General features: G+C 33.6%; 4 protein-coding genes across 4 annotated transcripts; 1 reads left to right on the plus strand and 3 right to left on the minus strand.

Annotated features, from left to right (window-relative positions):
* Positions 1–2,372: 2,372 nt before the first annotated feature.
* Positions 2,373–4,445, minus strand: LOC126685045 (membrin-11). Its single transcript, XM_050379530.2, has 4 exons — positions 3,987–4,445; positions 3,762–3,882; positions 3,516–3,665; positions 2,373–2,809 (listed from the first exon to the last, which is right to left on the minus strand). Exons 1-4 carry the CDS (start codon positions 4,235–4,237, stop codon positions 2,648–2,650), a joined length of 684 nt encoding a protein of 227 aa, XP_050235487.1. The 5' UTR covers positions 4,238–4,445; the 3' UTR covers positions 2,373–2,647.
* A 95-nt stretch (positions 4,446–4,540) lies between these two features.
* LOC126684954 (protein RRP6-like 2) lies at positions 4,541–11,236 on the minus strand. The gene is made up of 14 exons (XM_050379524.1): positions 10,420–11,236; positions 10,188–10,343; positions 9,584–9,742; positions 9,416–9,499; positions 8,882–8,961; positions 8,677–8,727; positions 7,953–8,061; positions 7,312–7,394; positions 6,853–6,898; positions 6,543–6,630; positions 6,281–6,450; positions 5,818–6,033; positions 5,635–5,736; positions 4,541–5,326 (listed from the first exon to the last, which is right to left on the minus strand). Exons 1-14 carry the CDS (start codon positions 11,080–11,082, stop codon positions 4,691–4,693), a joined length of 2,643 nt encoding a protein of 880 aa, XP_050235481.1. The 5' UTR covers positions 11,083–11,236; the 3' UTR covers positions 4,541–4,690.
* An 8,868-nt stretch (positions 11,237–20,104) lies between these two features.
* LOC126685061 (co-chaperone protein p23-2) lies at positions 20,105–22,589 on the plus strand. Its single transcript, XM_050379531.2, has 6 exons — positions 20,105–20,270; positions 20,362–20,545; positions 20,992–21,151; positions 22,071–22,102; positions 22,203–22,245; positions 22,334–22,589. Exons 1-6 carry the CDS (start codon positions 20,266–20,268, stop codon positions 22,360–22,362), a joined length of 453 nt encoding a protein of 150 aa, XP_050235488.1. The 5' UTR covers positions 20,105–20,265; the 3' UTR covers positions 22,363–22,589.
* Positions 22,590–22,720: 131 nt separating this feature from the next.
* Positions 22,721–26,815, minus strand: LOC126684987 (uncharacterized). The gene is made up of 10 exons (XM_050379526.2): positions 26,642–26,815; positions 26,302–26,530; positions 25,539–25,640; positions 25,226–25,395; positions 24,861–24,994; positions 24,579–24,756; positions 23,809–24,361; positions 23,606–23,718; positions 23,235–23,481; positions 22,721–23,048 (listed from the first exon to the last, which is right to left on the minus strand). Exons 1-10 carry the CDS (start codon positions 26,689–26,691, stop codon positions 22,821–22,823), a joined length of 2,004 nt encoding a protein of 667 aa, XP_050235483.1. The 5' UTR covers positions 26,692–26,815; the 3' UTR covers positions 22,721–22,820.
* Positions 26,816–27,427: the final 612 nt, after the last annotated feature.

Raw genomic sequence — 27,427 nt, forward strand, 5'->3', positions numbered from 1 at the left:
GATTATTTAACAAGTTCAGAGGTTCGATAGGTGAGACGTTAAGTTTAGAGGTTAGATGGGTAAAAGGGTACAAGTTCAGGGGTCAAACTATGTATTAAGCCGAAAATAATACTATATTTTGAGGTTTTTTAACGATTTCATTAAGAAATTCCCGCCCCAGGATTGAGTTTTAAAACTGCTGGTTGTATTTGTCCACAAACCAACCCCTGGTTTTGTTCGTGTCGGTTTGGGCATTACATCAAAGGTGGTGATCATTTGACTACTCTTATTATTATTCATTTCAATTGTTTAACATTTTTTTATTTAGTTAGTTATTAAAAAAGTTATAGATTCTAATAGCTATTTTTAAATTTTTAAGCTTCGTATTTATCATATGTTTTGAATTTTATTTTTGTAAAGATACTTAATATAGATTCTAATTTATATTTTATTAAATTAAACTGAGATCTGATTCATTTTTTTTAATTTAGAATTAAATATTATAAATCTAGTTATATATTAATTATATTGATCTCTGTTTAAATTGAATTAAAAAATTAAATTGAACTACAGAATGTTAATAAATATGGTGGGCATTTCTATTTTTTTAGAGTAATCACGATATCAGTAAATCAATTCTGAAGCAATTGCATCAGTGAAAAATTTAGAATAATTTGAAAACAACTCCAAATGACCTAAAATTGAACGGGATGTTCAGTGCTAAAACATCATACGCCGCCTGATTAGCAACCGTCTTACAAAACTAATATATCAATTGTTTAATTATTTCGATAACTCTGAATAGTATTTGATTAGCATGTTAACTGCAGTTAAATTATGGTTCCTCAATTATATCAATATGTCCATAGCATCTGATTTGATGGTAACATTCGAATGAAAATGCAATTGAGAGGTTAAATGAAATTTTTAATTTTGACATAAAAAATTAAAAATATTTCAATTTATATTTATATAATAAAAAAAAATTACATTTATTAATATGTGTCAATTTATACTCTAATTTGAGATTGATTTTAATAGATTTTTTTTTTTGATAATTGAAAAGGGAGAACATTTGTGGGAGAAATTGAACTCACGACTTTGATAATTTACTGCTCATCGCTTATACCGCTTGTTGGTTTGATTTCAATAGTTAAGGATGTAAATATACTTAAAATTGACAAAGTAGAGCTTTTAATAAAATATAAATTTTAACATTTTGCATATCAAGTTGAAGGGGTTAAATGAATGTTTTATTAGTTAGATGATATGATGGGCAATTTAGAGATACAAGTGGAAAGAAAAGAAATGAAGATGAGAAATCTATTCACGTGGCATCCACATGCCAAGCCCATTCCACCATCAGAAGACAACTATCCAAACCTTTATCATCACGTGTCCCTTCATTCCATCGCACCTCCCTTTTCTTTTCTTTTCTACAAAAAGTTACAGAGAGGAAACACGACACAATACCAAGTCTAAAGAGCCTAACGGACCGGTCAGTCAACTCAATTCGACCATAAACCGAAATCAGTCTACTCGATTCGAACCATAAACCAAAAAAACTACATAATTGAACTTGTTGACAGAAATAGACCAATTTTAATAAATTTAAGTATACATCATGTATTTTGATTTCTAAGACTAAATAACTATGTTTTTTTATTCATTTAATATAAATACTTTATATAAAAGTATAATATACTTATTTCTATTCAAACAATTCAACTGATGATTAAACCAGGTAAACAAACATATGGCTACACGCTGTTAAAACAATGCTTAAGTGGGTGTTTGGTTCAGCTTTTTGGTGGAGCTTTTAGTTTTTCCTTTTAAAAAAGCTCCACTAAAGTGTTTGGTGAGAATTTTCTAAAAGTTTTTTGGAACTTTTTGAACTTCCAACAACTACTTTTTGAAAAGCTCCATTTTAGAATTTTTTGCCAACAGCTGATAGTTTTTTCAATATTTTTAATTATTTAGACAAAACTACCCTTATTAGGATATATTGTTTTTTAATATATATATAATTATTTAAATTATTTTTAAATTATCTAATCATTTTTAAATTATCTAATATTATTTATTTATATTAACAAAACTATAACTTAATTATGTTTTAAAATAAAATTATAAATTTATCAAAAAAATATCTAAATAAGTTTAAACTAAACGTTCCTTCTTATAAAAAAATAATTTTTAATATTTTTATTGAATATTATATAATATAATATATTTATAAATTAATAAATAAAAATTAAAATTATGCCCTTTACGGTCATTTTATATGTAAACAGTAACAACTAATCAAATCTCACCAAACACATATAGTCTATCAGCTATCAGCTACCAGCCAACAGCTATAAGAAACAGCTGAACCAAACAGGCCCTAAGAGTCAAAACTCAAAAGACAGCTATTTCCTTTTATAAACCAATCACCCGAATAACACAAACAAGGAATTTTTTTGAAGACCATGAAACACAAAGTAATCAGCAGTTTTGCCTGATACACTAGTCTGAATAGCAATAGCTCCTATGGAATAAACAATTCAATTCTTTTTTCTGTCTAAGTACATGGTATACTGCTATATTAGTTGAGAAACAAATTTAACTGTTTTGAAGTAAAAACAAAGAGCTGTATGTGCATACACTGTAAACATACTACACGACTTCAACGACTCCAACTCACAAAAAAATATATGACCGCAACCGTTATGAGCATTCCCATATATTTGATCCATCTGTCCACACGGTTCCGCCTTTCGATCAGCCTCAATACAGAATTTGAGAGCCCCACTGTATTGAGAACATCCAGAGCCTTACGTTGCGCATTCTGTATACCAACATACAAAATATATCATTCTCAGTGTCAACCCAACGATGAACTTGATCATCCATGAAAGATTTAAAGTATCAATTACCCAGGGCCTAATTGACCATAATTTGAGCTAATTGATTAAAGTGAATAAATTCAAGGCAGTAGGCACTAACTGATAAAGAAGTTGATTGTTCGTTATGTACAAACTCAGGGGATATATTGATATTTGAGTCATCCAGTAATCACGATTTCTCTCTAGTGTAGAAATTTCAGCTGTCTTTAGTTTGATTTAAGCTTTGACTAGTCCAGCACTTTATTTTCAATAACTTCTTTTTATTCATTATTAAACTACAACCTAGGGAAAGATTGCATATGATCAACCACAAATGCCATCAATCTTACAATTCCTCTTACTAAAAATCAAGAGATATGTCATTATGCTGCTGCTAAATGCATACTTGGTTTCAATCTTTTGCTCATCGGACATACAAACTCGGTGAACAACCTTGCTTATTGTTTCTCATTAATCCTAAAGACATTACTATATTTTTGCCATACACATCCAATTTTCATTTCCTCAAACATACATAAATCATATTGTTAAGCATATTTGTTTCAATTCCACAAATTGAGCATGTGCCTAATTAATCGAATTAACCAGGTGCATCCATTATGTGCATAAATAATACGAAAAAAAGTATGCAAGGGCATAATCACAAACCTTCAAGCGATCTCTTTGTTCAGAATACTTAGCAAGAATAGCCGATCCCGTCGATAAAGAATCTTCCAACATCCTCTTAGAATTTCGAACTGATTGCGTTGCTTGTGCTTCCTCATCAAATATTCTCAACACATGAGCTGACTCACCATTCTGGAACATCAATTATGCAGAACAAATCATATTAGACCTCGCAACCCGGCTAGTTTAACACATTACAAAAACAAGAACTAATAAAATGAAACTCACAGCTCTACCAAGCAATTCAGCTCTCTCCTGAGCTTCCGTCATCCGCCTTTGATTCCTCGAAAAATGTCTATTCAGGCTTTGTTTCAATGACTCTACCTCTTCTGCTATTTGTTCTACCTTTCTGTGCAACCAAAAAAAATCAGGTTTCACAAAATGTGGATCTCGATTCTCAACCAAAAATAATCAAATCAACTTAATAAAATTAATCTACGGCCAGTGTATTACCTTTTCCAGAGATCGCGTTGGGGTTTAGAGGAAATAGAACGCCAGAGACGATCCATTTCATTGCAAAGAGATTGAATCTGATTTATATCTTTTTTCACATTAAATGAAAGTTCCGGCGAGTCTAATCCGCTTGATGTTGAACTTTCCAGACGCTCTAATCTCTCGATTCCATCTCTAGCTCTCAGTAGTACCTTCTTCGAATTTTGATATTTTTCCGATAATGTTGCTCCTCCTTCCATCGCCATTTCCATTTTCGAAATTTTTCCCTGAGAGAGTAAATTGAAATCTATACGCGATAAAAACAGAGCAAACAAAGCCAATTTCTACGTCACGGGCTGCCGTCGCCGGAGCTCAAAGAATAACCCCGAGATTAGAACTGAAACTGAAAGGTATTAGTAGTTTATGTTTAATAGCTTTTTTTCTTTTTGAAACAAAATAAACACGCTGTTTTCCTTCGTTTGATATTTGCCACGACACTAAAAAGGACATCATTTATCCAATGGGCAGATGCCATGTCAGCATGAACAGGTAAAAACAGATTATTTGAGCTGAGATTGATTTAGCATTTTTTTATTTATTTCTCCTTGTAACCTTTAATTCTCATTCTTTTTTTATTTCCAGCTGTTTTCGCAAAACTAAGGGCAAAAATATTGAACAAGTTTTCCTATTTATGTTATACAGAGCAAAATACAATTCCCAGAGAATCATCTAAAAGTTGCGCTGCGATTCCCACTGGCCGGAAATGCCTGACGTCTTTTACCTTGAGCTAACGGAGTAGTTCCATCGTCGTCTTTCTCACCTCCAGGAATGACTGAACTTTTTCTCCTATCTACAGTACCACGAGCTTCGTCACCCTCTGCCTTTGACTTTTCTGCTGGACTTTCCCCAAATCGAACCAGTTTCTTTGCTTCAGCATAATCGAACGGCTTCAGCTGCATCAGGCCAGTTGGGTCATGAGAATTCTCTACATTTCTGTTGGATTTATTCCGATTGATCGAGGGGAAGCACTTTTGGAAGCTCGAAGAAAGATCAGAGAGAGATGTAGGTTCTCCATCGTCGTCTGTTCCAGACTCGGATCCTGCTAATTTGGTATCCTTGCGAGCATCTTTGGTTTCTGAATCAACATTTTCTTGTATCTCTTCGTCTGAATTGTCATGTAGCATTATTACATCTTCAATGGAACGAGTAGCTGAAGCAGCAAGAGATTCTTCGGAACATGGAGTTGTTGCAACAGGGGGTTCCTCTACAGCTGGCTTTGCCGCTTCATTTATGCCCGAAAATGAATGGAATGGAAGGTTTACAGACGTTCTAATCTTATCCAACTTCAAATCTTCTTTATCCTACAAATTGATGGTAAAAACAATAAGTAAACAAATCCAACAACAATATGAAACTATAAATGAATTTTATCCAATTTAAAAAAGCACAGTTGACATAAATTGGAAGGAACAAGGCCAGTTGAAAAAATACAGATCAGATAGATTCCGCCACTCTATTTTTGGTTTAGACTGAGCCATCTTAATTACATTTCACACTATCATCCTAAAACCAAAACATTAGATCCTAGGCAAACCACCTAAGTGAAGTATAACATGTCAAAAAAAGTAGAAGCAACAGCAAAAGTTCCAGAAGCGATGAAATTTCATACCTTTTTGTCGATATCAGACCTTCTCTTCCCTGCCGAATTTCCCAACAGGGCTCCAAAAGCGCTGGTTGGCTTCTTTAAAATTTGAACAGTAGCTTTAGCAGTCTGGTGTTCAAGAACAAGAATCCTTTCAGACAAACTCCTCTTGAAAAAAAATAAAAACTACCAAAGGGAGAAAAAACTCACCACCATTGCTGGAGGATTAATGCCCGCAGATGCAGATGTATCTGTTGTGTTCGATGACATGGGTAGGCTTTCTCCGGGAAGCTCTGAATTAGAACTGATGGCATTCACACTGTCATCGATTTCAATGCCGTCATAAATGGTCTCATTTTCAACATCGGCAGTCTCCAGATTTGTGTCCACATCATCATTAACTTCAATTTTTTCCTGTGCGGCCTTCTAATAAAGGGGGGAAAGGACAACATCACATCATATGCATAACAATATCAGTTTCGGCTAGAATATTTACCCTATGCCTAAATTTAACATCAGACTAAAACTACCATAAAAGTAGGTCTAATTTCATGAGCCATGCATGAGACCTCATAAAGCAAGGTAATTATGGGCAACATAGGTATGATGTGAAATTATACATAGCGCAGCAGCAGCCTCCAGTCAATTATATAAAATTGCGAAAAGAACTTACTTTTTCCAATAGTGCCTCCTTTAAACGTTGAGCAACAGCTTCAAACTCAGCAGCATTTTGCATAGCATGCCTAATGACATTAACAACTGAACCAAGGTTTCGCTCAATATATGGGTGCTTTGTCTTCAATGCTCTTCGCAACTTCTGAGGTGTGACAGGCATCTGTTTTGCTTCAACCATGTCCAAGCAAAAGAAAGTTTAAAAGCAACACATTATATAACCTAATAGAAAAGACTAGCAATAAAGATAAGCAGGTTCCTACCAATTTCAATGAGAATTTTGTTCGGCAATATAAAACCCGTACTCTCATCTTCTGTACGGGCAATTACATCTCTCCATTCACAGAGTCCCTGTAGCTCATTGAACGGACACATTAGAGTTACTAGATCAAATTAACAAATATCTAAACAGACGGTAGACTCATCAACGAAATCTAATCAAACATGTTCATCAATCAGGTCTGACTGTCTGAATCTCAAAACATATTTATCCGCAAAGCAGATTGAACTTCTTCCAATTCAAGGAGAAAAGTCTACATAAATGGACAAAAGAAGGGTCACAGAGAGACTTACAGCAACAATGGCAAGCTGCTGAGCATTAAAACCAGCATCTTGCACCCTATATTAACATAGCAAGAATTATCAACTTCTGACAGAGAGAACATTATCAGAGGGAAAACACACCAAAACTATGCCATATAATAAAATAATTTATAAACCCGTCAGACTGTCATGTAAGCATAAAAACACACAAGTGGAATTTATATAAAAGAAACCGAACAAAAGAGTAAAGAACAAAAGCAGAAGAGCACATCTATGCAACAAAACGACAAGATAAATCAAAGACTTAATTCTCCATAAACATTGTCCATAAATAAATGCAAAGAGTACAAAGGAAGAGACTGCATATAAATTATTATGCAACATTTACGCATCGATAAAAAGCTTGACTTGACAAAGAACATGACCATCAAAGGAGAAAGACACTAACTATAAGACAATTATCTTACAGCAAAATTTCCAGCAACATACCCGTATATGTGCAGATATGAACTTTCTGTCAAAAGCTCCTTCTCATACAGATGCATGCATACATCATAACTGCGTCTATAGACCTGTCAGAAACAACTTGCTAAAAACACTGAACTAACAGTGAAATGAAAAGATAATACACTAGCACAACTACAACAAAATGAGGATTCACACAATCTTTAGCTCCAAACAAGAGAAAGAAAGAAAGAGCTACCAACTATAAGATTAAACTATCTGTGATATTCAAAAATGAATTTATGATAGAACTTTCTCTAAACATATTCTAAAGTCGGTGCCAATTATAACATGCGTACATCTCTAAACTCAACCATATTAGCCCTGACAATAAAATATAAGGGGAGAGATAACATGTTAATAAGGCCAAACACAAAAAAAAATCAATATTATTTGTATTAGCCAACCATCTATTTAATTAATTGGTACACCAATGACCAACCTGTCATATTGCTGACAATTTCAACGATCGAACTAAAAGTGCTAACAGTCTGATTTAACTTTATTTAGTCAATTGCAAATATATAACTATATGCCAATGTATCGACTGATACATAAGTAGCAACTTATTATCCAATCATGTAAATGTAGAAACTTTTCGATGAACCAGAACATGAAAATCATACCTCCACTAAAGGACTATCAAAACTTTCAGGTTCATTAGGCTTCGAGAGCAATTCGGCTCGCATTAAGTCGTATATATACAGAAGATAGTGAGTATCTTCTCTGCCATATCTATAATTACAAAACAAAAAAAAAATGATTCATCAGATGATGCATAATAGCAAAGAATAAATAAAAGTTAAACCACAAGAAATAAAAGTTGACCAATCTAGTACTCCCCTAGTCTTCCAGGAAAATTGATCAATGAGATAGCTTTTCCTCATTTTTCGAATTTTGCAAACTTGCTAACCAAAAAATGGCATAGGCTTATACTAAATATCATAGATTTATGCCAATTAGTATCAACAAGAAAATCATAAAATTAGAAATTTTCAATTAACCTGATTGAATTCCCAAAACATAACAAGTTCATAACTAGAAAAATTATCATGACATCTATGACAGAACGACCCCAGAGAATATATTTCTTCGGTCCTCCTTTCTTAAAATAACAGAAAAATCAACCATCCGTATGTATCAACACCTTCTGTTATTTTTGTTCATTAATAAATAAAATAATTCAAATCCACCAATTTTGGGCTTACCAAGAACAGAGCATAACATTTTTTCCTCAAATTGGCCAGCAATATTCTTTCTTATATCCAACATCTAAAGCTTTCTTACATAATTTCACTAGAAAGACAAATAAATGACACAAAAGATATGGATTTCCGAATTAATAGTCACCTAAGCATCACATCAGTAAGAGGGCGTAATCTCCAATCTGCATTTTGATATCTGCAAATAAATAATCAGGTCAACTTTACAGGAAATACAAAAAGAGAGTGCATACTAAATATATGAATCTAAAAAAGTACATTGATATATGCACATAAACATATATCAAAACGTGCATAGTAGCAGATCAAGTGACTATTACATAAGGACCTACTCTTTGTTGGCAGTAACTCCACAGTAGTGTTTCAAGAGATACTCCAAACTATTTCTTTCCAACTTCAATACTCTTGAGGCCTGACAGAATGATGGAAAAACAACACAAAGTAAATGTCAAAATAAGAATTTTCCAAAAACTTAGTCACAAATATTTCCACAAGACCCAACATGTCAAATAGCATTTAATACTCCAAAGGATCCAATAAATTTCCTAAAACTGAAAATATCCTGGAGTACTTATCCCATGGCCAATCTCTGTTTTGACTCGCAGAGACATTAATGGAAAACATAATTACTTAAAACAGTGGCGAATTTAGATAACTGACAGGCTGCATCATATTGGTAAATCATAGGGTAAATTCCATGTCTTCAAGAAATCAAATAACCACAGTGAATTTTTTCTAAACAAAATAATATGAGGCATAATAAACCAGATTCCGTTGGATGCAAGATGCTTAAAAAGGTAGATACTTACTAACTCTGAAAAGAATTAAATATATAAGAGCAAAAAAATTGTGTCGAGGTATAAGACCTGTCCAGTATCAAACATGTTGCAGATATATATCCCAAAGTCACGTTGAAGCCATATAATATCTCGATCTGCTCCATGCAAGACCTGATCAAATTTAATTTCATCACATATATACAAGAAGAAGTTAGTCAGAAAGCTGTAAAAAATGCAGATCTTCAAGAAACAAACCTTTCTCTTGGTGGGATCCTTAAACACTTCTCTAAGATATGGACCAACATGTATTCGAAGCTTTAGCGTATCAATAATAAAATCTTCAGTTCTCGTAGAAATTTGCATCAGGCATGTCAATCCTTGGAATGAGCGGTACTGATTATGTTCCAGATCAACCTAAACATCAAAAATGAGCAAAAAAGACTAACTATCAAACAATCCAAGAAATGATATCAGCACAAAAATTCCATAAACAGAGTGGTAAATAAAATTGAAAGAGTCATCACCAAGGCAAAACATGTTATTTCCCACAATTCCACAGCATGCTCAACCCCGAAGAGATGTAAGATATCATTGAAAAGATAAAAAGGAAAAAAGGATCGATAATAACAACTAAAAAAGAAGAAAGAAAGAGAAGTATAAGTCTTATGAAAGACAAAGTTGCTTACTTCCACTCAAAATTTAGGTAAGCATGAACATGCACAAATGTATCTCAGGCAATGCAAATAGAGATTACAAGGTGTTGCACAAAAGTTGACTAAATGGCATTCACGAATCATATTGCATACATGGCAGTTCATAGGTTCAAACTGAGTAAAACAATAAATTAAATTAAATGTACCGCAAATTCATTAACGCCGCGCAATGTAGCGGCCAACTGCTTCAAATCTTTGACTTCTTCCACAAGCTTGAATGGAGTAGACTCCAATGGAGGTGGCGGTACAGGCTCAGCATTTGCAGTACTTGTATCCACAAAATCAATAATAGGCAGACTTTCCTACAAACATCAAACAACAGTTATTGAAAGAACCCAACTGAAATCAATTCAGAAACTAAGAAAGAAAACAACTAACCAGGGGATGAATAAACCTTAACCCATCATCACTTCTTTGCAACCAAACATGCTCAAAAGGCTGATTAGAGTTATTAACCAAGATTTTATAAGCTTCTTGTGGCTTCTTTATAGTAGGTACATGAAACGGAACTTTTGCTTTCACTGCTTTAGCCTTCAAATCAGCAACTTTAACACCAGACTCAATCACTAACCCACTCCCCATATTCACCAACCCTTTCTTTTTCTTCCCATAAACCACCTGAAACTCACTCTCACCGCCATTCTCATTACTCCCCATTTCCAACACTCCCCCTGTCTCCTCTTGTTTCTTCCTCAGACTCTTAAATTCGTCTACAGACGCATCAAACCGTTCCAATACATCATCATTCATATTAACAAGCCAATCGTAATTATCATCCTCAGTAATGTCAGAATCACTCGGAAATTTAAACTTCTTACTACAAGAACCTACTGATTCAAGCAAAGACTGTGATTTAACAGCAATTTTATGTATCGGGGCCTTAAATTCGTCAAAATTATAGTAGAAATGAAAATCTTGATTCGACGGGATAGTTTTAGAAGAGCTTGAAAGATTTGAAAGTGAAGATGATAAAGGCTTCGTTGTCGTTGAAATTAGGGTTCGAGGCGTTGCTTGATCAATGCTGGTTGCATTCTCGTTCATGGTTGATTTGCGTGAGAGAAATTTGAGAAGGTTCGAACCGGGGTTTTAATTGTTAGGGTTAGGGTTTTACAGAGACGCCATTTTTTATTTTTTACAGTGATGCTGAGGGAGGATAATTTTTTTGGGTGTGAGAGTGAGGGCAAGTGTTAAAAGTGAAAGAAAAGCGCAGTGTGTGTGTGTAAGTGGATATTTGTCACGTGAACATAGGTTAGGAAGCACGTGTCAGTTTTAATTGTGATTTTTGCATGAGATGAAAATGAGAATTTTGTTTATGGAAAATGAAATTTTGATTGGAGTTGTTTGAGTTAAATTTGTGTGCCAGGGCTTGTGAGCGGTTTTTTTATTTATTTTTTAAAATTAAAATGATTTTTATATTATTTAAAAAACTGCCTTCTAATTCTTTTAAGAAAACTAGTCTCGTTTTACGTGCTACGCACGTAGCTCGTAACGTGACTCGTCAAGTCATGTATTATCATTTATATTTTTTACACATGGCTCGTAATGTGATTTATTAGTTTATATTTTACCGATTTTGTCAAATATCTTAATCATTCAAAATCGGTTAGTTTATCTCATTGACGATGATAAATTTTTCGGTTTTATTCACGAATGGTCAAAAAATGTTTCAAATATCCTAAAATTGGCTAAAATAGACGATTTTTAAAAGTTTGGTTATAACTGGCCAAATTAATAAAGGTTTGCTATTTTATTGGAATTAACCCTTTATATTTTATAAATTTTATTATAAAAATAAAGAAAAATTAAAAAAGAATCGTAATATGTATTTTTATTGTTTAAAAAGGAAAATATTGTATTAAAAATTGAAAAAATGACATTTTTAATTTTCGAATAAAGATGATGTAAATAATAGTGGTTATAAAATATATAGATGATTTAAGTAGTTCAACCCTTTTAAATAGGCACTTAAATAACAAATACATAAGCAAAAAAATTGAGTAGTTAGTTGTTTGTTATTAGATTAACAACACTATAAATTTTATTAATAAAATTATTTAACATTGAAAAGCTCTGAATGGACCGAATAATTAAATCGGATGTAAAGTTATTAAATGTAAATTTTGTAATATAAAGGTATTTGAGTGCTTTATAGTATTATAATATTATTTATCATTCTGTAGTATTTTTTTTTCAGTCTACGTTGATATTCATATATGTTTTTTTTAGTGTATGTATATATCCATATATTAGTATTTTCATACTCAAGTAGTCACATATGAGGATTAGGAGTAGTATTTTTAAATTATAAATTTTAAAATAAAATTAAACTGAAGAATGTATAAAATTATTAAAATTGTAAATTTTTGTAAGCTACATTTGATAGACACTACTGTAAAATAAGTGAGTATTTTAATTATAGTAAAAATAGTTTAAGTTAGCTAATATTCAAATAATATAATTATTATTAAATAATTATTAAAATTAATAGCAAAAACATTAATATAAATATAAAAATTTTATGGTCATTAATTAATTACTAAAGATATACAGTTAGACTCCTAATTATATATATTATATATCAGAGGCATCCTATCTATAATAGTATTGTAGTGTACAAAATTTACCTATTTAATTGGCTTTGCACTCAAATTATTCCGTCAACTTGCTGAACTAAAAGTTTTTTTTCTTTGGGTTGATCATTGAATGGTAAGACATTTCTAATTTATAGGTAAGACATCAATCCGGTTTAGAGACGTTTTTATATGTTCTATCTTTTCACTTTAATATGCAAACTGCGAGTGTTCATGTTAACTACGTTGCTAGTGTAGTTAAACCAAAAGTCTGATATTCTTATTAATTAGAAAAAGATTAGCTATTTTTCTATACTCAATTAGCATTCCTTTGCCATAATACAATTTTATTTTAACTTAAATTCTAATTATAATAATTTTTCAATGATTAATTAAATAACTAATTTGTTAATGACTATAAAGCCGTTATTTAATATAAATTAAAAAGGATTATTCCGTAAATTTGTCTGCCCCCCCCATCCGTACTTTTATATATAGTATATAAATTAACAACTCAAACGCCAAACTCTATTTTTTTTTTATATCAAGGTCTCACTTTTACAAACCGAAGTCCAAGAACATTGTCAAATTCTGAAATATGAACTATCTGTAAATTCACATACTTGACAAATTTGCGCTATAATAACCGGTTTTCACAATCTCAACCACTCCATTTGTTAAAAAAGGCGTAATCAGGCTTGAATTCACGTCCAGATAGCTGAGGTCGGGGGTGAAACTAAAATTCCAACACGTTATTTTATGAAAAATTCACATAACGAACGATTGTCATCTTGAACAGAATTGTCTGTAAATCCACATAATGAACAATTGTCATCTTGAACAATTGTTCAGCCAGTCTAGACGTGAAAAATCACGTTAAGGTCTAAAGTCAGTCAAACATTCCTCTAGACGCCGTTCAGACCCCTCAAAAATTGTTACTTGGTAAAAGCCTTCATATGCCTTTTCTACTAGAGCAGTCAACGATACTACATTAATTTCAAACAATTTTTTTACCGTAAAAGTAAACGGCGATCATCCACTGACCACTGTGTTACGAGCTGCATTTACTGAAGAAAGAAAAGAGTCCTAATAGAAAAAATGAATGACTGTCATATCATTCAATAGTCAATAAATATGCGTTCTACCTCCATGTGCTGGGTTAGGACATGTATTAGCAAAAATGTGCACGCAATTTTCTCCACAAAAACTTTTAAAAATTATTGAGCATCAATTCTTGTATTGGTTGTTTGTTGTTGTTGGGTGAAATATTTTCACATTATGAGTTGTTTCCTCCGTTCTTATAGAATTGTCCATTTTTTCTTTATCAAACAGTTTAAAAAAAATTATTATTATTTTAGATTTTATAAAATTTTCCTTATTTTTTTTATCATACCCTTATTTAAATAGAGATAATATAGAAAAATTAAATATAAAAATTATTTACTTTCTGAAAGTGAACAAGAGTTTTGGGACAAAAATATTTCTCAAAGTGGACAACTCTATTAAGACAGAGAGAGTATTTGATTAACCTTGTAAAATCATTAATTGTGAGTTAGGGGTTTTAGTTTTTGTATAACTCCAAATTAGGTGTTAAACTTGTGGAAACACCAATTTTATACTCTCTTCGGTACATAATATTTATCGCATTTAGAAAAAAAAACTTTGGTTCATAATATTTGTCATATTTAGAATATTAAAAGAGTATTATTGTCATTTTTTAAAAATTTGTCCCTATTAATAAATAACTTAGTAAGAATAAAAAGATTAGTAAAAAAAAGTAGTATTAATTAATATGGAAAATTTAGTAAAAGAGCATACAGATCAAGACATATTTATTACTTTTTTAATTTATATAAAATGGCCAAACGCGACAAATATTATGGATAAGAAGAAGTAGTTTGTTAAAGTTTATTTTATTTATAATTTTTTTTTAATTGAGTTGTGGATATAAGTTTGATTTTGAATCGAATTACTTTAAAATTGATTTGTCAAGTTCTCGAATCCTAATATATTTCCACCTATTATCCAATCATTTTTAAAAAAAAAATCTATAACCTTTGTAATACCCCAAAATGTTTAATTATCCAATTGGACCACGTGTCCGGTTTAGATTCGCTGGAGTGGCGGAATCAGAAAGTTTTCCGATAAATAAGTTTTGGTAGGTCGGTTTTGGAAAGGATTATATGCGAAGAATTTAATAGTATATTTCAATTCTAAAGACAGAATTGGAATTGAAAAAAAAAATGTCAAGAAAAGCCCAAAATAAAATGCAGGGACCAAAGTGGTAATTTAGCCAATTTGTGTCGAAAATGGAATTTTGTAGGATTTGACGGGAAGTGTTAAGATTGAGTTTCGTATTATTTATCGGATATAATAATACGTAAAAGTAGTAATTTAAAAGTTTATCGATTTAGCTATGGACTAAATCGTAAAAAAGAAAAGTTTGAAAGATAAATTGTAACAAGGAAAGAAAGAAAGGACTAAATCGGACTTTTAGCCATTCAATATAAGAGATTACCATTTGAATGAAGGGATGAACCAGAGGAAGAAAAGAAAGCTCCAGAAGTTAAAATCGTCGATCACGATCGTTTCGTCGCCGTTTCTCCGTTCGACGTCCGATTCAAGCGATTCAAGCGGCGATTTCTTCAGAATTGAAAACTCTATCATCCTTGGGAATCAAATCAAGGTTAATATCTCGAAAATTGGTGCAAAAATCGAGTTTAGTTGGCTGTTTTAATGAGATTAGGATTTAAGCATGAATTTGACGTTTTCGAGGTTAGCATAGTGTTTTTGAAGAAACCGAGATATGGGTATTGAGTGTGGGTGTGTGAAACACGTCGGGGTTGTGTCGAAACCCCGGAAAACTTGATTTCCGGGGCTGTGCACGTGGTGCACGACCGTGCACCACGGGTGCACGAACGTGTACTGAAAGTACACGAACGTGCACCTAGCAAGGTACACGATCGTGTACCTGAAGTACACGAACGTGCACTTTTCATGGTGCACGAACGTGTACTATAAGTACACGGACGTGTACCCTTGAGGTGCACGAACGTGTACTTGATTGCACGATCGTGTACCCACCGAAGGGCACGCCCGTGCACCCTGACTCGCCTTCATGCGTATGCAAACTGTAATTGATTTAGGTGTTTGACGTTTTGAATAATTTGACTCTAAAGGACGGGTTTCGAACTTTGAGAATCATTAATCTCGAGATTAGTGATAGGTGCATTTTACACCTATGTTTAGGAGTTGTTTTCGCTTGTTTTTAGTATACTTTGAAGCGCTTTTTCCCCGTATTGGTGTGCTTATTTTGTGTATTAGCGTTTCAGGTAAAATGAAGCAATGCGAAGTGTTTTGGGCTTAAAGAATGAAGAAATCAAGTATCGGAATAGGATCGAGTTGAAAGAGCGAAGAAACGAGCAAGATATGGGCGTTTAAAGGAGGGGCTCGATCGAGCCCTTCACTTATGAAGGAAGGCTCGATCGAGCCCTATGAACAAAGTTGTCCAGAAGTTTCTTCAAGGCATAAGGCTCGATCGAGCCCTCACTCCTAAGTGGATGGCTCGATCGAGCCCCTTAAAAAGAAGCTCAGAATTTGAATTTCGAGAAAAGACAAAACTCAAGGGCTCAATTTCTATTTTAGGCCCAACACTCCTTAGAAGGGTGTCCTTTGCTTACCTCATTTGTAACCCATATAAATAGCACATTATCTTTTTTAGGGTAGACAACAAGTTGTAGACATTTTGGATTATTCTCTAGTTTTTACTTTTTTTAGATTAGTCATCTTCTCCTTGGAGATTCCTCCATTGTTGGAGCTTGATGCAAGTTTTATTTGCTTTATGAGAACAAGATCTTCATTTTTATTACAAGCTACTTATTGTGAATCTTTATTATCTTTATGGTTTTTTGTTCTACTTATTTAATCAAGGTAATTCTTCTTACTTTAATGTTTTATTTTTCTCATTCCTTAAGTGTTTGTGTTAATCTAAATATGAGTAGCTAAATTCCCCTTGTTAGGGGGTTAGTATGATAACTTAGGGGTTTGATTGATTGGTTGGTCCTTAGTGTTGTATGCTCATGTTTCTTTCCTATTACTCATTGCTTGATTAGGATTAGCTACCTTAATCATTGTCATAGTTTGATTGACGCACCGAGAGGTGGTTGATTAGATCGACCTTTAGGTTAGAAAACCTAGATTTTAGAGCTCCACGAGAGTGGGTTTGAATCTAGGTGACCTTGGAGCGGATTGATTAATCGTTTGATGTTGATTTAGTTTGCCTTGTAACACGAGAGTGAGCTTGGTGTGATTAATTGAATAGATAGCGGTTTTGGCATTCCTTGAGGTTTGAGAGAGCGGGAATGACGTTTTAGGCCTCGCTCGGTCCTTAGTAGCTTACACTTTGACCAATCATGATTGCATAACCTAGGTTGGATTACTAACTCCTTGACGTTCCCCTTTTATTGAATTAGATTCTTGATAATTAATTCTCTTTACTTGTTTAAATTGCAATTTCACGTTAGTTTAATTCTTAGTTAGTAATTGGATACTTGAACCTTCAACTATTTGTATCGCTAAACGAATTGAATCATAACTAAAATTCATTCTCATCAATTTACTCCTAAATTCACTCCTTGTGGGTTCGACCTCGTATTTACCGAGTATTACGAGTTGGGTTTTTGCTCAACAAGATATGGGCGTTTAAAGGAGGGGCTCGATCGAGCCATCCACTTAGGAGTGAGGGCTCGATCGAGCCTTATGCCTTGAAGAAACTTCTGGACAACTTTGTTCATAGGGCTCGATCGAGCCTTCCTTCATAAGTGAAGGGCTCGATCGAGCCCCTCCTTAAACGCCCATATCTTGCTCGTTTCTTCGCTCTTTCAACTCGCTCCTATTCCGATACTTGATTTCTTCATTCTTTAAGCCCAAAACACTTCGCATTGCTTCATTTTACCTGAAACGCTAATACACAAAATAAGCACACCAATACGGGGAAAAAGCGCTTCAAAGTATACTAAAAACAAGCGAAAACAACTCCTAAACATAGGTGTAAAATGCACCTATCAATTAGCTCGACGTTTTAGATAATTAATAACAATGGAAAACGTCAAGGACATTAAGCGATTCTCAATTACGATATATGGTATTCGCTAAGTCATCTCTACAACTAGAGATATCGAATACGTAAATAAGTATAAAATGAACTAAATCCTAAAACTTAAAAGTATTATACGTATAGGAATACGAGATTCACGTCTAACTATTAACGATTTATCAGACGTGTCAGCGAGTAATGGAGTCAGTAGAAGCGGACTAGCGAGAGCGTACTATCAGATCGATCATATCATTTCTTGGATTGCGGTCACTGTGAGTTGTACTTTTACTTCATATATTATATATATTAAAATTATTTTATGAAAATATATATACTGTTTTCACGCGTCGCATTATATGCAATTGATTGAATGTTATATGTTTACTTAATTTCTATATGCGAGAACTAGTATGCGATCCGAAGAAACTAGCTACCTATTGGGTGTCAATAGGCTGTGTGATCACCAGTATCGAGTCAGTCTAGTATGTTCGCATTGAGAAATGATTTGACACAGCTGGGAGCTGATGATGAATATGAAATTTACGATTGGGTATATGATTTGATACGAGTGAGTACTCGGCTACGGTGTAGTCTGGAGTCCCTGTATCTAGTGGCTGGGCCACCAGCGAGTTGGACTCGCGATTGATATTTACGGTTGGGTTGAATGATAATGATTATTCGAGAAATGTGTCGCATGCTAGGATATTAGTTTCACACGGATCAAATACATGTTTATATGTTTTATATTAATATTTTCTTGAGATGCGATGCTATGTTTCTATATTAATATTGTTAGTAAATGTCAACTCACTCAGTATTTTCCCAAATACTTACCCCTCACCTTTGATGTCTTTCAGGTGTTTAGCTTGTGGATTTAGCTAGAGGCCAATTTTGAAGTCCAGAAGTCAGCTGTATATGTTAGTTTCTGACTTCTGGAAATGCTGCAGTAGTGGTCCTGTGTCAACAGAATAGTAGCCTAGACAGCAGTTCATTTTGTTGTATATAATAACTGCTGTCATTGTTTTATATGCTTTTTGTTAGGCTACGTGTTTAGTATATGATCCACGACCCCAGATGCCGGTGAAATGTTTAAAACACTAACTGATCTACATAGTACCGCGAGGCCAGCTCATACAGGGTACGGTATCTAGAGCCCGCGAGGTTTTGAAACAGTTGGTGTAAATGTATGATTATATGTTATATATATGTATATTGCTTCCGTTGTTTGATATTATTGATTTTATATTATATTTGCGAAAAATTAATTGTGATTTTAGGCTTGCTACGGGTTCCGGAGCTACTACTCCCGTTTCCTAGCGCCGGTTGCGGCTCAATAGTTTTGGGTCGTGACAACCTTCCTGCCCCCATCCTCTTTTTAAAATTGCATTTGAGAGTTCATATGTATATGTCAGTTTATTTAAGTCGTTTTCGTGCTAGAGTGAAGTTGCATGTTGCAGATTGTTATTGTTTTAAATATTTTATGATGTTTCGATTTTGTATGTCGTAGATCATTGCTTTATGAATTAAATTTTACATTCACTTTAACACAATTATTTAATTCACCTTCTACAGATTGGTAAGAAAGTTTGCAGTTTAGACATTTATAATTATATTATTAATCTTTTTATGTTTGTTAAATCGTCATATTTACTCTGAATTTTATACGTAACTGCTATGGTGTTGAGGTAATACAAATGTTATTATGTCTATATAAAAAAATATGATGACAGTTTGTTGTGTTGGCGATTTTCCAAAATCGATCAGGATTTTATTGTTCTGGTCGATTATATGTCCCCATTTTTTATGATTCAATTATTTTGAGATTTTATTTTATTTATTAATTCCATTTTTTGTGATGGTTAAAGCTTATTTGTGTAAATTATTATTGGTTTTGGCAATTCTTTTGCGATGATTCAAATTTTTATTGAAAAATGATTCTTAATATTTTTAAATTACTAATTATTGGTTTATTTATAGATTTTTAGTAATTGTGTAGCAAACAAAAAAATGATGTGTTTATTTAGGAAAAAAAAGGGAAAAGGGTCATTTATGTTTTTAAGTTTTGTCTACAGGATCAAGTGAGCCCTTAATGTTCGGAAAGGTTCAAATATGCCCCTAACGTCTTAAAAAGTTAACAATCATGCCCCAATTTTGACTCATAAATGAGACGTTGGGGGTATGGCTGTCAAAATTGGATGTCTCGTTGTTCACTTTTTAAGATGTCAGGGGTATATTTGAGCTTTTCAAACGTTAGGGGTTTATTTGATTTTCAAGTCAAACTCCCAGGGGCATAAATGACATTTTTTCCAGAAAAAAAAATGATGTGTTGTTGTTGGTTACTTGGTTTGACCAAAATTGACTCCAATAAATTCGAAACGGCAAAACATCCGTACAAATAATGGCATAATGATAAAATTAAAGCTCAGCATCATAAAATACTCACAGACCTTCTCACTGTAGGGTTTCTCATCTTCCATTGCTTCCCTACTTATATCTCCCCCATCGTATTTAATACGACATCGTTTCTAAAATCATCAATCAATCATCTTCACTGGAACAATGAGGTGAATCTTTCACTACTCTCTTAGTCCACTGATTTTTATTTTGTTGATTTTTATCTGAAAACAATTTTTTCATGATTATTTTCGTGTACAGTCGCCACCCAGAAGTTCTTTGGGCTCAGAGATCTAACAAAGTGTATCTAACAATTGCATTACCTGATGCTAAAAATGTATCCGTTAAATGTGAGGCAGACGGTTTATTCAGTTTCTCTGCAGTTGGGATTCATGGAGAATCTTTTGATTTCACTTTGCAACTCTACGGACCTGTTAATTCTGAGGTCAATACTCAAAACCCATTTCTTTTAGTTTCCAAAGTTATAGTCTTTTTAGACATGATTATGATTTAATTTTGTAAAGTTTTGATCTTTTTAAAATGAAGTTCTAGCTCTGTGGGACCGTTACTCTTTGAGTTCAACCCCATTTTTTTAAATTTAATTATGAACTTTAACAAGTGTTAAATTTATACACCATTCGATACACGAGGACATAATATGCTAAGTTGGCACTCGTTCATTGGCGTGTGATTTGTTGAGGCGGAAGTCACTTTTTGGCCGCCACCTCAGCATATTATGATTTCGTGTATGGAATTGAGATAAAATGAAAGTTGGTCTATAAATCTGACACGTTTTAAAGTTCATGACTAAATGGAGAAAGTTCATGAATTTATATGGCATTACCCCCATGATTTTTTGTAACTTCTTGATATTGCTGTGATTTTGTTCAGAAATGTAGAAGTAGAATTGGGTTGAGAAATATAATATGTTCTGTTCGGAAGCAAGATAAAGGTTGGTGGAAAAGATTGCTGAAGACTGAAGAAAAACCGGCTCCTTATATTAAGGTTGATTGGAATAAATGGTGTGATGAGGATGATGAAGAGTCTGATGGTAAGTTTCAATATTGTCAGTGGCTTTATTCTTGACATTTGATGCCCTTGGATTTGTATTTTTGCCTGTCTTTGTTTCGAGCTCTAACTACTTCAAGCTGTCTTGTAGTTATTATGTTTGTAGAGAGTTGTCCTTTTTGATGCTTCGAAACTTCCTTAGATTCCTTTGGATATGATGGCTTGATGTCAGTGTTGGTACAAAAATATCGTAAAGCTGACTGGAATTTTACATGTATGCCCTGAATCCCTAGAGCCCCCTAGAGCCTCTAGTTGAATTGTCTTCATCTGTTGATGAATCTTGCTGTTAGCTAATGCTGCTAGCTAAAGCATACAAAATTGCTCCTTTTTTGTGATTAGAAGAGTTCCTGTCCTGTTTTAGGCTTCTTTTGAATTGGTAAAGAGAATGATTCTAATAAGAACATGAGTTTTGGTATGTTAGTGATTTTCTGGAGATTTACTTTTACATTTTAATTTATTCATACTGTTATTGTTCAATCAATCTTAAGGGAAATTAAGGATAAGTTTCTCTGTGGAACTTTTGACTGCATCTTGATGAAAGGCTTGATAGATGGTTGTTATATTATTCAAATGGATATGTCGCACACGAATCAGCAGCAATATCAATATAGACAATAATTATCCACTACTTGTTAATTCAGCTCCATGTAATGATCTAATATGCATTCGGGTGTATGGCATCATGTGACACTTAGGTTATATAGCCTATAGTGCACTGAAATTTATCAAGTCGTACATTTCGGCGTTTGTTTCTTTTTTTTGAAAATGCTTATGAAACTGCATGACGACGCACGCTTATAGATAGTTCAAAAAAGTAAATTATCCAATATACTATAGATGAAAACTATTAGGTTTTGCATTATTGATTTTACTGGATCTGGCTGATTTTTTGTGTTCTGCAGCTGATTTTGCTTCAGAGGATGACAATGATGAGGTAATTTTCGTTGGTCTTTGGATTATGTCAATAGTAATAATACTTTACTTGTTTCTAATGTCTCCTTAATCTATTATTTCCCTTTTCTATTCTTTTGCAGTACGATGAAGACGATGAAAGCAGTGATGATGATGGAATGCTTTGTGAGTAACTAGAACTTTTTCTCTATTGTTAAGTCTTGTATATTTAATTATATCATATTCGTCACACACCGTTTAACATGAATTGCAGATCTTCCTGATCTAGAGAAGGCCAGGTGAAATTGATGAAGACTACCAAGGAATAACATAAAAATGCCGTCGTTGCATGTCGTTGCATAAATTTAGGCCGCTTTAGATTAACATTTTCCAGATATTGCAATAACTTAATGTTGTATATATTGGCGTTTCAGCCCTTGCTTCGGTGCTGATATTATGAAACTGATGTTATGGAAGATTGTATGACATTTTACCAACAGCAAAAAACCATTAATAGCTGTCTCTCTTAACATGTTTTTCTCCTAACATTAGATCAAGTTCTTTATTTTTCCCTTTACCAGTTTGGTCGACTTTTGATTTTTAAATTAACCCCTGAATTTTTTCTTCTAAAGAAATCCAAACTTATAAAAAAAATCAAATAAATGATAATTGTTATTAAACACACTGATCTATACGTTTATAAAAGGTAAAAAGTGCATAGTAACATGTATAACAAATCAAAACTCTCTATCACCTACACTCTAAGTAGAACCCTCGGTAGACTTGTCCTCAATCCGAACAGGAACAATAGGAATGGAGTCCCACCATTCTTGTAGTCTTCTGTTTCCTTGCTCATTTCCTATGTACTTCCCTACTGCTGATGTCATAATGAAAAAGTATAACGAGACCGTCATTATGATATACTTTAGTGGTATCACTGCAAATACGATTGCCATTAAAGTCATCGACACCATCACTGCTTCCGCATGCTGCAGATAACGACAAGAATTTCAATTGTTAATAATTATGTACATAATCGCAACAGCTTAACCAAGCAAAACATATATATCATATACTTCTTTCTCATGACCAGATCATATACTTCTTCTCATGACCAAAATATTGACAAAATGATTGCTTTTACAATCTGAATTACAGGTTGACAAAACAAATACCTTAGGAGCTTTTGAGCACATAATCGACCAGATTTTCAAGACTGCTATGTTTGCGATTTGCATCACCTCGTGAGCTGTTCTCAATCCGAATTGAGCTGCCACTATGCTTTCCACTGTCGTCTTTTGGTCCGTACCTGTAGGCACTACTATCTCTTTACATTGGTCTTCAAGTCTTCCTAATCTCGCCCGCAGCATCTTCGATACAGTCCATAACAGGAAAGCAGCAATAGCTTTGCCAACCCAATCCCTGTAATGCCAACAGATTGTTTAGTATCATGCGGATTTTCACAAAATTAAACTGAAGCAGCATCGCCAAGTCCCATTTTACACATTAGCAATAGCAAAGGAGATTCAAGTTCATAATAACTTACTTGTAGATGATCAATAAACTCGCAACAACAACCGCAAAGGTGGTCCCCGGCTTTTTCCAAGAAATTACTTCTTCAAACCAAGGTAATATACTTTTAAGCGGCTTTAACAACTCCTACAATAACGAAACAAATCAAAAAATGAAGTCTTTGTTTTTTGCGTAAACGAGTAATATTGTGTGCCAGCGCATATTTCAGCCGCTTACCATAAGAATCACTGCACTTTCACCTATCCCTTCCTCTTTCAATCCCTCGGCGGTAGCTTTGGCGATTTCAACTTCCTTGGCTTCCTCTCTAGATTGGTTAACAGCACTCTCTAATGCTTGAATGCTATCTTGATCATTTATCCCTTCCATTCTCACTTCTTTAACTTCTTCTACTGTCGAGATGGCTGCTTGAGGCATGTTCAAACTCCTTAGAACAGAGCTAGCACTGCAAGGATGTCCGCTATTAACCTTCTTCAGGCTATCGCTAAGCTCTTGTAGCACGTAGTCTCCTTTAGGTAACTCGTCAAATAAACCAAAGATCAAGAATTTTGTTGGAACAGGAGGCGATATTCTAAGCATTTCTCTTGCAGCATGCAGCCTTACAATTCCCAGTATAGTCCTTGAATGCATATCCCATGATTGTATTGGATCTTCCACGTTATACTTTGACAGGAATTGGTGCATTAGCATCACTTCTTTCGCAAGTGCAAGCCAGTGATCGCGCCTTGTGGAACTAGTCATCTCTGGAAACTCCAACACAATTCCTTCCGATCTATGAAAATGGAGTTTTACCATTTTACAAATAAAAAAATGAAAATGCACGTATATGATTCATGCATCAAAATAAAAGCAACATAATAAGTCGGCCACTTGTACACACCCTCGGGATTCATGCATCCCCCTCGATCATAATACATATAAATAATGAACCTCAGTTTCAACAAGCAAATGAGAATGATACGCTTTTGCGTATGTACATATATACTTACAATTCAGGGGACTCATAGATTATCGCCTTGTCAAAAAGTGGAGCACCCCATGGACCAGTAGCAGTTGGCTTCACAGTGTGTTCAACATCTTTCGACAGGTCAATTTTAAGCGCATCATCATATCCTATTGCGCCCGACGCCTCAAAGTATAGAGCATAATTTGTCAGTGTAAGCCTACCTAGAAAAAAAAAGTTCGAAGTAAGAACCACCATTTTTAACCAAAACAAAATTGCACGAAATGCGCCTTCATAATTTATAACAAAGGAAACAATGTTAAAGTACCAGGCCAACTTGTTCCTCCAATATGACGAACTACTCTCTGTGAACTTGCTGTTCCCTCAACGTGCAATATAAACTCATCATCAGCAAGCTCCGCACCCTTTGGCTTTGCTTGATTTTGCAAATGCTTTATACATCTATAATTCAACAAGTCCACAAAAAACGACAACAAATAAAATGGCGATTCTATTTAGTTCTCGACTTGCAGTGGCATAATTTGTAATCCTATAACAAAACATGAAACACTTGCTTTTGACGACTAGTTTCACCAGTGAAACAAATTTCACAATATGTATGATAAATATAGAACGGAAATCAAAACAGCAAAACAATAGGGTTTCAAAATTTCAAAAGCGTTTCTAAATTACTTGTGAATTTCTTTCAAGAACTTGTCATAAGCAGGGAAAAAGAGGCAGTTAGCTGTAGGTGCCGTAAGGGTTTCAAATGTAAATCTTCCATTAATAACATCTGAAGCCAACGGAACCAATGATCCTAGCCATACAAATGCATCTTCTCCAACACTTGCTTCATCATTAACCTAACAAAACCAACACCAACAAACAGCAAATCATTTTACATGACGGACAGCATAAATTATTTAAACAAACTACTAATTTGCAAGTGCGAAAATGGCTATTCGGAATTTTGGATGCTAGTAATAAGCGAAAACTAAAAACTTACAAGAAGTGGCATGAGATCTGAATAAAAAAGAGAGATGTCCTCTTGTTCTTCATCAACGTTTGCAGCTAACTTCCTGTCTTCTCTGCTCTTTCCTCCATATTCCTGTTAATTTGACGTTCAAATTACCAGACTAATTGCAGAGGTACCACTACAGAGTAAGAGGTCAAATTGTCTTTAAAAATGTCCCGTTTCATTGTTTTTTATGGGTCAAAATCTTGAAATGCCTATCAAAAGGTTGTCACCTATCAAAAACTTATCCAGTCTAACTTTTAAATGTTTCATTTCCTTTCTGAAAATACTCCATATTTATTCTGAAACTCTATATGTACTCCGAAACTCCATATTTGTAACCTATTACAGCAAGCAATATTATTTGCAGTTTCATAGTTTTTTCGGGCGTTCTCCATTTCGGCATTTCCGCACTACATATAATATCACTAAAAGTCCCAAGCATTCCCTAAGTGTAAGAATGCACCATAGACAATAACAAAACATAGCAGAATAAAGCACCAAAGATAATGACATTATTAATTGCCATTGGACTAACTAGTAAGCATCAAACCGTACATTTATACTAATAAAATAACAACTTATCACTCTGTCCCGTTCTAATTGACAATTTTTTCCTACATATTATTTAAGAAAATGCCATATGTTTATACACTTTTTTACTTTTACATCCTCAAATTCATCACAATCTCCCTATAAATTAATCCTTCTAATAAGAGAGGGTAAAAAAAAGGTATAGAGATTGTATGATTACCATGCGAGATTCCTCATCTTGGGAGCTAGGCATTTCCCAAGCAAGCATAGCATCAAAAGTGAATCTGCTAAAAGATCCATCACTAATCTTTTCTTCAATGTACTTACACTCTTCATTTATTGCCTTTGAGCTACAATATTCGACCAACTTCTTCGAATAACCACCCACTTCAGCCTTCCATTCTGCTTCAAATTCCTCCACCAATTTCTCCACAGAAGTATTCAACTTTCTAGACCCAAAAAACAAAAGAAAAATGAAAAAATTGATCAACAACCCAACAAACTAAAAAGACAAATGTTAAAATGAAAAAATACTATATGAAAACATTGATTATTATTACTTAGCAGAGTTGTGGATGACATCAATGGCAATGGATGATAGATGCTTCATTATTTTATTGTGATGTTTGAAATGAATTAGTTACAGAAAACGGGGAGATGTAGAGATAGAAGTTGAAAGAGTGAACAAAATGGGTTCCGGTTAAGGAGGAGAGTGGACTGCAAACGGTGGTTTCTTTTGCTGCCACGTTAGGGTGGCATGCATGCACAGCTTAAGTTGCAGACACTTGTTCTTAAGCTAATGCCGCTTGCTTGGAATATAGATCACAATTGTTTTTCTTCTTTTTCGTCATCAAATATAACACATGTGATGTGGTTAATCTTTATTAAAATTTGTCCTTTCATGGTTTTTATTCATCACTTTCCATTTATAGTACATATTTTTTTTAATTTTCCATACAAATAAAATGTGTGAAAATTAGAGAAATAAAAATCTTTTAATTTTATGGTGTCCTAAAATTTTCACAATTAATTTCTATTGCGAATATCATGAGTTTGTAAATCTAATTAGGTAGGGGGAGAAAAGAATTTGATTTGTTGATTAGGCTGATAAAAATTAGTTAGATTATAATTAGGAATTATAAAAATTCAACTAATTGAATTAATAGATTTTTTTTTAATAATTGTTTTTAATTTTTTTATCAATTGAGCCGAATTAATCAGCTAATTCGGTCGATTTGGTGTTTTATATTAATATTTTAGTTAATACTTATTGCGAATGAACTATAGTTAAAAAATTATAATAATTTAATTAATTTGATTTTAGGCGAACCGAGCATTTTTTTTAG

The sequence above is a fragment of the Mercurialis annua genome, linkage group LG1-X (assembly GCF_937616625.2).
Source record: "Mercurialis annua linkage group LG1-X, ddMerAnnu1.2, whole genome shotgun sequence".
Classification (NCBI taxonomy): Eukaryota; Viridiplantae; Streptophyta; class Magnoliopsida; order Malpighiales; family Euphorbiaceae; genus Mercurialis; species Mercurialis annua.

Bases quoted from the DNA above. Each gene is read 5' to 3' on its own strand.
- LOC126685045 (XM_050379530.2), bottom strand. From the start codon at position 4,237: ATGGAAATGGCGATGGAAGGAGGAGCAACATTATCGGAAAAATATCAA. The intron at 3,883-3,986 runs GTAATACACTGG...TTGGTTGCACAG, and splicing joins CAACGCGATCTCTGGAAAAG to AAAGGTAGAACAAATAGCAG. The intron at 3,666-3,761 runs GTGAGTTTCATT...TTGATGTTCCAG, and splicing joins CTGAATTGCTTGGTAGAGCT to AATGGTGAGTCAGCTCATGT.
- LOC126684954 (XM_050379524.1), bottom strand. From the start codon at position 11,082: ATGAACGAGAATGCAACCAGCATTGATCAAGCAACGCCTCGAACCCTA. The intron at 6,899-7,311 runs GTATGTTGCTGG...ATGTTAATATAG, and splicing joins TCATATCTGCACATATACGG to GGTGCAAGATGCTGGTTTTA. The intron at 5,737-5,817 runs GTGAGTTTTTTC...CTTGAACACCAG, and splicing joins TTAATCCTCCAGCAATGGTG to ACTGCTAAAGCTACTGTTCA.
- LOC126685061 (XM_050379531.2), top strand. The intron at 21,152-22,070 runs GTAAGTTTCAAT...TGTGTTCTGCAG, and splicing joins GGATGATGAAGAGTCTGATG to CTGATTTTGCTTCAGAGGAT. The intron at 22,103-22,202 runs GTAATTTTCGTT...ATTCTTTTGCAG, and splicing joins CAGAGGATGACAATGATGAG to TACGATGAAGACGATGAAAG.
- LOC126684987 (XM_050379526.2), bottom strand. From the start codon at position 26,691: ATGAAGCATCTATCATCCATTGCCATTGATGTCATCCACAACTCTGCT. The intron at 25,641-26,301 runs GTAATCATACAA...TCAAATTAACAG, and splicing joins AAGATGAGGAATCTCGCATG to GAATATGGAGGAAAGAGCAG. The intron at 24,995-25,225 runs GTAATTTAGAAA...GTTGAATTATAG, and splicing joins TTCTTGAAAGAAATTCACAA to ATGTATAAAGCATTTGCAAA.